The sequence below is a fragment of the Dipodomys spectabilis genome, unplaced genomic scaffold (assembly GCF_019054845.1).
Source record: "Dipodomys spectabilis isolate Male_0828 unplaced genomic scaffold, ASM1905484v1 ptg000032l, whole genome shotgun sequence".
Taxonomy (NCBI): domain Eukaryota; kingdom Metazoa; phylum Chordata; class Mammalia; order Rodentia; family Heteromyidae; genus Dipodomys; species Dipodomys spectabilis.
This window is the reverse complement of record NW_024870709.1, coordinates 22,623,796-22,632,927: the sequence shown is the minus strand read 5'-3', so window position 1 is coordinate 22,632,927 and position 9,132 is coordinate 22,623,796. Positions and strand designations below refer to the sequence as shown.

The 9,132-nt window shown below is 37.3% G+C and overlaps 1 protein-coding gene and 1 pseudogene across 1 annotated transcript; both read right to left on the bottom strand.

Annotated features, from left to right (window-relative positions):
• Positions 1–389: 389 nt before the first annotated feature.
• Positions 390–1,384, bottom strand: LOC122105499 (annotated as a pseudogene).
• A 6,821-nt stretch (positions 1,385–8,205) lies between these two features.
• On the bottom strand, positions 8,206–9,132 carry LOC122105616 (olfactory receptor 5AC1-like). Its single transcript, XM_042676934.1, has one exon. The coding sequence runs from the start codon at positions 9,127–9,129 to the stop codon at positions 8,206–8,208; it is 924 nt and encodes a 307-aa protein (XP_042532868.1). The 5' UTR covers positions 9,130–9,132.

The window sequence follows — 9,132 nt, the reverse complement described above, 5'->3', positions numbered from 1 at the left end:
CATGGAAGAATTCAAATGCTATAATTCCTGAGAAAGACAAAGTCAAAGTTCCACTAAATCAGGGTCTGGGAAAGTGGCTCACCGGTAGGGCGCTTGCCTTGCATGAATGAGGCCCTGGGTTCGATTCCTCAGCACCACATAAGACAAAAGCTGGAAGTGTTGCTGTGGCTCAAGTGGTAGAGCGCTAGCCTTGGGCTGAAGAGCTGAGGGACAGCATCCAGGCCCAGAGTTCAGGCCCCACGACTGGACCTCCTCCCCCCCAAAAAAGTTCCACTAAAGGAATACCAGAAATGGGTTCTGGAAAGAAGAGGAGTAGAGTCAAGGAGAAAATGGTAGATGAATGATGAGGAGAAAATAGGAAGAATGCAGTACAGAATCCAATGTATATGCTACACAATTAAGAATAAGGGAAGGGTTTGTGTAGGGGACAGATGAGTGAGAATGCTGAAAGGGGGAGGACATTGATCAAGACATTCATAAAATGCGTTGTTAAAAGGCAACTCCTCTGTAGAACTCCTCAGACTGTAGATAATGGGATTTAGCACAGGAATCATGACAGTGTAAACTAGAGAGTCCATCATGTCCTCCTCATCTCTCTGTGAAGAGGCGGGGCGCACATACATGATAAGAAGAGTACCAAAGTATAAAGACACAGAGAAGAGATGGGCTCCGCAGGTGGAGAAGGCTTTCTTTATGTCTTTGATGGACTTCTTTTTTAAGATTGCAAAGATAACCAAAGTATAAGAGGCAAGAACAGTCACAAAGCTGAATCCTTGAACTGAGCCAGCCAAAAAGTATACCAGCATAAAATTAACTGAAGGATAAGTACAAGAATTCTTCAATAAAGGCAAAATGTCACAATAAAAGTGATATATTTTGGAAGCACAGAAATTTATTTTGACTAAAAAATGCTGATGAATTATGGCATGAAGAAATCCTACTACAAACGTCAGCACAATTACCTGGATGCTTAGTCTATTGGTCATAATCCTGTCAAGAGAAAACATTCTACAGTGCACTGAATCCAAAGGAAAAAAAACTGTGTCAAACATTGAAGGAGAGATGTCATTTTGTCTTTGACTAACAATGTGACCAGCAGTTTGGGTGTCACTGTAGATGATATCCAAGTGTCTACGAAAGCTAAATTCCCAAGGAATAAGTACATGGATATGTGCAGGTGAGGGTCATGCCAGATGACACTAATCAGACTGAGGTTCCCCATAACGGTCATGAGATATATCACCAGGAACAACAGAAACAGGGGAATTTTCCACTCCGGTTGTTGTGTCAGTCCAATGAGAACAAACTCTGTCAATAAAGTTACATTTTCCTTTTCCATGTCCTCACTGCTACATCCCCTGAAGAACAAAAATAAAATCACTAAATGTAAAAATAATATTCTTGTTGTACTTATGAACTGGAAATTGTTGTAAAAGAATTGAAATAAACCATAAGTTTTCATGAGAATCCTCCATTGTTACTTATTATTTTATAAAAAATGAAACTTTTGAGTAAATTCTGCCTAGGTGTCTATCAATCAGCAGTTGAATGGATAAAGGAATTTGTGATATTTATAGATGGATATCTTTCTATCTATCTATCTACCTACCTATATACATATACCTATGTGTGTATGTGTGTATGTGTGTAAAATGAAGTTTCCCTCAGCGATAAAGAATAAAATTATGTCACTTGCTGGAAAGTAGATAAAACTAGACATCACAAGTGACATAAACCAGTCTCACAAAAATAAATGTCACATGTTTTCTCTCATTTGTGGAAGCTATTGGCACAAAGTAAAAAAAGTAAAAGAACAAAGGAGGAAGCAACAATGCTCAATAGGAAATGTACTCATTACGTTGCTCATGTAACTGTAACCCCTCTGTACAGCATTTTTACAATAAAAAACAAACAAAAAATAAAAAAATGAAACTTTTGAGAATGTTGAAAGAAAAATTAAATTTCAGTTGTTTAAATATTTAGAAATAAAAATAAAAATTATTGCAAGTAAATTGTAAAATTTATCCTGAGTCTGACACAGACACAGTCAAGAAAATGATTTTTCTTAAGTCTAGGGCTCTAAAATTAGTTGAAAGCTATGCAAAAGAGCTTGATTTTTGTCACAGAGGTCACGCTGTAAGCCCTTTAGATAAATCATTCCATATGAACTATCATTTACATAATTGTTCTTAATAAAAATTGGCTTTAAAGAGGAGAAAGAGGGTTATTCTTGCATTAATATATGTTCGTGCATTAAGAAACTAGTTCCATTTTTCAAAGATCACAAACTAGAAAATGTATCAAATAAGCCAGAGAAATTGAGGGAATGTGTAGGATAGGGAAGGATGGGTGACATCGCTCACCCATTGATATGTTGGATAGAAACTCCTTTGTAAAACTTAAGGATATAATGAAATAAAAAATCTGCACCAAAATTTAAAGTGACAAAATACTGTAGAACTAGACATCATACTTTCAGAAAGTTCTAAAAAATGAGTATTTTAAAATATGAAAGTGATTCACTTTCATACAAAGTACCTAATCCCTGTGTGAAAAGATGCTTCTAGAAGAATGACAAAGAAACTAAATCAAAAGAATTCATGGAGTAGAATCATTGGGGCTTATGTGATATCATACACAAAGAGAGGGGTTTGTGAAAGAGATATGTTGAAGTTACATCTTCAGAATTTCCAATTCAGAATACTTAAATGACAAGCATTTAGATAATACTATTAACAAAATAATAATTCAGGAGTTACCATGATAATGTAAAGAACAATAATATATCTTTTATTCCATAAAAAGTGTCAAAATTAGAAGAGAAATAAAGTAGAAAGAACACAAGTAAGTTATACATTGAGTATGCATATTCATGTTTATAATCCCAGCACATGGAAAACAGATGTTGGAACATCACAATTCTGAAGTGTAACTTAGGTTAAATTGTATACCTCTTTTCAAAATATCATTTAAAATAGGCTATAAAGTGGCAGCAAGCTATTATGTCCACCTCAGTGACAGACACAATACCCATTTACAGCAAGATACTCAATTAGTTACTCTTTCATAGTTAGGGAACTTAATCTTAGTTTTTTTTTTTTAATTTTATTTTATTTTATTTGAGAACATACTGTACAGAGGGGTTACAATTACATGGGCAGGATAATGCATACATTTCTTACCAAGCATTGCAGCCTCCTCCTTTGTTTACCCTTCACCTCCCTTCCCAGCCTCCCCCCTCCCCCCACCCAATCATACCCCCCCTCCCCCACCCCACACCGACATTGTAAAGCTGGTTTTGACATGACATTTTGTACTTCTCATTGTTGCAACAGGTCCACCTGAATCCTTAAACGACTTGTTTGTCCCCGTCTCCTCCACATGTTATACTGACATCAAATATAGTGAAAGCGGGGGTTACACTGTGGGGGAGGGACATACAAAGCAACAAAGAAATAATCTTATAAATGCGTTAGAAACACATGCATGAAAGAAACGAAAACATTAAAATACATATTTGAGGGTTCGTTTTCCTAACATCACATTATCTGACTTTTTCCGCTTGACTCATACCTATACTAGATATTGCAAATAAGGGAAACCATGGGACCTATGTTTCTTTGGGCCTGGCTTACTTCACTTAATATAATTTTTTCCAAGCCTTTCCATTTCCTAACAAATGGGGCAATGTCATTCTTTCTGATGGAGGCATAGAATTCCATTGTGTATATATACCACATTTTCTTGATCCATTCATCTACTGAGGGGCATCTGGGTTGGTTCCATGTCTTAGCTATGGTAAATAATGCTGCAATAAACATTGTTGTGCTGGTAGCTTTAGTGTGGTCTTGTTTGTGAACATTTGGGTAAATGCCCAAAAGTGGGATTGCTGGGTCATAGGGAAGTTCTATGTGAAGTCTTTTGAGGAACCTCCATACTGCTTTCCAAAGTGGTTGAACAAGTTTACATTCCCACCAACAATGAAGTAAGGTTCCTTTCTGTCCACATCCCCTCCAGCATCTGTTGTTGTTAGAGTTCTTGATTTTTGCCGTTCTAACTGGAGTGAGGTGATATCTCAATGTTGTTTTGATTTGCATTTCTTTTATGGCTAGGGATGTTGAACATTTCTTCATGTGTCTATTGGACATCCTTCTTTCTTCAGAAGCTTCTCTTTAAGTGGTATTGGCATAAGAACAGACCTCAGGACCAATGGAATAGAATTGAAAACCCAGAAATGAACCTACAGACCTATAGCCATCTAATCTTCGATAAGGGGGCTAAAACAATAGAATGGAATACAGACAGCCTCTTCAGTAAATGGTGCTGGCAAAACTACATGTAGAAAACTAACTACATGTAGAAAACTACATGTTAACTACATGTAGAAAACTAAAGCTAGATCCTTATATATCACCCTGCACCAGAATCAACTCCAAATGGATCAAAGACCTTGAACTCAAAGCAGACACTCTGAAAACATTACAGGATGGAATAGGAGAAACCCTGGGTCTCCTTGGCTCAGGCTGAAATTTTCTGAATAGAGACCCGGAAACACAACAAATCAAAGAAAGGTTGAACAAATGGGATTGCATAAGGTTGCAGAGCTTCTGCAGGGCAAATGACATAGCTAGCAAGATCAATAGAAAGCCCACGGATTGGGAGAAGATCTTTACTAGCCATACAACGGACAAGGGTCTCATATCTAAAATATACTTGGAACTCAAAAAATTAAACCACCCAACAACAAATCCTCAAAGAAACAACTGCCCAATAAGTAAGTGGGTGAAAGACTTAATCTTAGTTTTGGTCGAACTAACCTACCATAGATTTGGACTTTGAGAAGGGGGAACCAAAGAAAAGAGACCAATGAGAATTTTGGAATCATATTCCATACAAAAATATTAAGCACACGTATTTCTCCTTCAACAATGGATGACCTGGTTGAGTAGGTGAAATTTGTGAGACTTCATCAGAGCTCACAGCAGACTTCACTGAGCTGGTGTTGAGAAATATTCTTTGGTTTTTCATTTGTTTGTTTTTTCCTGCTCAGTGGCTGCTTTTATTTGTTTTATTCTTGCAAAGTTTTATAGCTGATTTTCCCACAGTCCTCAGTTTTTATATTAGCACCAATATTCATTCAAGAAATTAATTTCCTGCCAAGTGATCGAAGAGAGAAACATTTTCCTGAGTCTTGGAGATTTTTTGTCAGGGGATGGACACAAATGGCAGAAACTAAAATTCGTAGAGAGAACATTGGTTCAATACTCTAAAAAAAAAAATGAACGATTTCAGAGTGGCTAGTTTTCCTTTGAATTGGGTATTTCAAATAGTTTCCAATGCTCACTGTAATCTGTCCCATTGTCCAAATAACCCAATTCAATTAATCTTGGATATATCAAAAGAATATTGCAGCTACACATACCTTTTACGGTTTTATATATTTAAAAAGAGTATCTCTCTTTCTTTGCAGTGGAACACTGACAGTATTTTAACTTCCTCTAATTGGAAAATCTATTGTTCCTGACTAAAAGTGTCTTAACCTGCATATTTTGTTATTGTTGTTGTTGCTCATGGGGCTTGAACTCTGGGCCTGGGCACTGTCTCTCAGGTCTTTGGTGCAAAGCTAGTACTCTACCACTTGAGCCACAGAGCTACTTCCGGTTTCTGAGTGGTTTATTGGAGATAAGAGTCTCACAGTCTTTCCTGCCTAGGCTGGCTTTGAACTGCAATCTTCAGATCTCAGCCTCCTGATTTTAATCTATACTTAATTTTTTTGGTGCACAGAATGACTTGTGACTGCATTCTAAAACAGACTGTATAAATGAAGTCTATGAAGCCAAAAGTGAAGCTGTGGCTCAAATGGTACAGTGTGTCAGCCTTGAACAAAAAAGCAGATTACGATATGGCTGTGGGATGTCCTGTTCTGGTCTTGGCTATTTGGGGTTCTAAAGATTTCTGTATCTGAATGGGCCTATCTTTTTGTATATTTGGAAAGTTCTCTTCTACAATTCTGTTAAATAAATTTCCTAGCCTTTAGCTTCTGTCTCTAGACTCTTCTTTATACCCATTAGCCTTAAATTAGGCCTTCTAATGGTGTTGAATGGATCTGTCATATTTCTTGGATTTCTCTTGAATACTTTTCTGTTCTTTCTCTGTAATGTCTAGGCTATCTTCAATTCCATAGATTCGATCTTCTGCATGGTCTAACTTACTGTAAAGACATTTGACTTTGTTTTTTATTTCCTTTCCTTCCAATTGGTCAGATTTTATGGCTTCAATTTCTTTGTTGGAGCTTTGTTTTAGATCTTGTACTGACTTCTTTACCTGTTTGATTTGGTTTTCAGTGGTCATTCTCAAATCCCTTAGTTGAGTCGTTGTATTTTCAGTGGACTCTTGTTCCTTCTTTTGGAATTCATTAAATTTGTTTGTGGTCTCCATGGATTCCTCCAGCTTTCTGTTTGTGGAGTCCATGAACCCCTCTATTAACCTTTGTTTATTCTCATTTCGTTCACACAATTCCTCTATTGATCTTTGTTTAGCCTTTTCATGCTCATGCAATTCCTCTATTAATGTTTGGTTAGCTTCATCACTCTTACATATTGTCCTATCATGGTCACAAAAAGCATTTTGCTGGATTTCAATCTTTTTATTCACCATGTTTACCATAGGGTTTGTAGAGCATTTTGTGGACTCTCCTCTGGATTATTTATTAACTGCTCTGTTGCCTGTTTATCATGAGGGGGAGATAATGCTTGACTTGCCATTTTTCTTATGTTTCTCCAGCTCATTCTGCTCATTTGGGTATGAAAGCAAAAGCAATCTGAGCTAGAACACTATTTTAAAACAAGCATCAACCAAGAGCTCTGTAGTCGCACAGATTTTTTTCACACAGTCAAAACAAGTATAGATAACAATCTAGTTCAACAACAGAAAATTAGGGGTCAATGGACTAAGAAAATCAAAGGAGTCAGGGAACCAGAAATTAATAGACATAGGGAGAATTGTGAGGAGAAAATACGATTAGAGCAATGTAGAGAGAGAAAGGAAGAGAGGGAAGATAACTAGAGCACCTTTCCCTTGGATTTTGGGCCGTCTGTAGTCTATATCTATCTGTGGTCAGCAGGATGAAAATTTCTGCTCCTGTCAGTTTGTGCTTTCAGTGAGTAGAAGATCCTCTCACTCCATCTTCAGTGCCTTTGTCCCCGGTTCTGTCTGATGATACGTCGGTCGTGGCAGCAGCTGACATACAGCCACTGCTGCCGCCCGGGCTACCAGCGAGGGCTCGAATCTGCCTTCTTAAACAAGCTACGTTAATATTTCCTCTCTGGCCAAATTCTCTGTACTATGAGGGCACACTTGGTGTGACTAGCTAGCCTTGGGTTTTTCACTGGAACCCTAAAACTGGTTTCTACATCAGAGCTTGGTAAGCTCCTAGCTGCACCTCTGCCATTTCCTCCATCTCCAAATGTAACATTTTTGTGTAATTATTTTTCCTAAGTAATTGCTGTGGGAATGTAATTGGTTCACTACAACAAGAAGTTAGCCATGTTGTTATATAATATACAGAACCATCTCTGTATAATTCTTGTTAAATACAAAATGTAAATCCCTGACACTAATTTACCTCAGCTCAGGGATATGCTCAACTAAAATAGGAGCATGCATATTTATTTATATCAGAAATCCATGAACATAATTTTACACTCTTATAGTTAAGTAGTAAACCAGTTCTCTTATCTCTGATTTACTGTGCTTACCTTGTGTCTCACAGCATCTACTAAATCTGATACTACAGTAATATCATAGCAAAGCTGGTCTGTGAAACTGAAGTTCAATGCCCCCAAATATTCCTCTATTACAAAATTATTCAATATATGCTATATGAACCATCATTGAAGAAAGTTGTAATCTTAGTCATAAATATGTTATGGCTATGTTTTGTGGGTGAGCATACTGAGTTATATGTCCATATAAAGTAGACCTCATTATTTCTGATAAGCTATGTATGGTTAACACTACCAGATGTTCATTGAGCAAATAATCTAGAAACCAATAGGCAAAGAATGAAAAGGTAAAGCTATATTATGTCATACTCTGTGCCTAGAAATTCCAGTAAAATGGTAGAGGACAGGCTAATACGTAGGATCAAGATTTTATTTCACATAATGCAAATAAGACATAGTTTGACACGCCGAGGGTATTTATTTATTTATTTATTTTTCTTCTCAAGGCACTTATAACTTCTTTGTTCCTCAAACTATAAATGAAAGGATTTAGCAGAGGAATTATTATTGTGTAAAATAAAGAAAATAGTTTTTCATTCTCTTCAGCTGGTCCAGAACCAGGACAAACATAAATGAGGAAGAGAGTGCCATAGAACAAAGTCACAGAGAGCAGATGAGCACTGCAGGTAGAGAAGGCTTTGCTTCTGCCCTTGTCAGACTTCTTCTTCAGAATGGCTAAGAGGACATGGGCATAAGAGACCAGGATTGTTAGAAAAGTGAAGGCTTGTATACAGGTGGAAAAAGTTAAAAGGACTAACATATTAACTGTAGAATCTGTACAAGAAATCTTGAACAGTTCTAAAATTTCACAGTAATAATAATCAATGACATTGGATTTGCAGAAAGTTAATCTAACAAATAAACCTACATGAATTGTTAAATGCATAAGACCAACAAAATATGTAACAATGATAAACTTGACACAAAGTCTGTTGGACATCAGCATTGGATAAAGCAAGGGATTACATATGGCCACATAGCGGTCATAGGCCATCACTACCAGAAGGAAGCATTCTGTGGTCGCACTGGAACCCATAAAATAAAATTGGGTGAAACACCCAACTAGGGATATCACATGGTTCTTAGACAAAAAGTTCATAAGCATCTTGGGAGTCACAGAGGAAGAAGTGCACGCGTCAGCAAAAGCTAAACTGCTGAGGAATAAGTACATGGGGGTGTGAAGGTGAGGGTCCTTCCAGATGAGAGCAATCAGTCCCAGATTGCCAACCATGGTGATGAGGTAGATGAATAAGAACACCAGGAAGAGGGGCACCTGCAGCCCTGGATGGTCTGTGAGTCCTGTGAGCACAAACTCAGTCACTAGAGTCTGGTTTTCCTCAGCCATAGA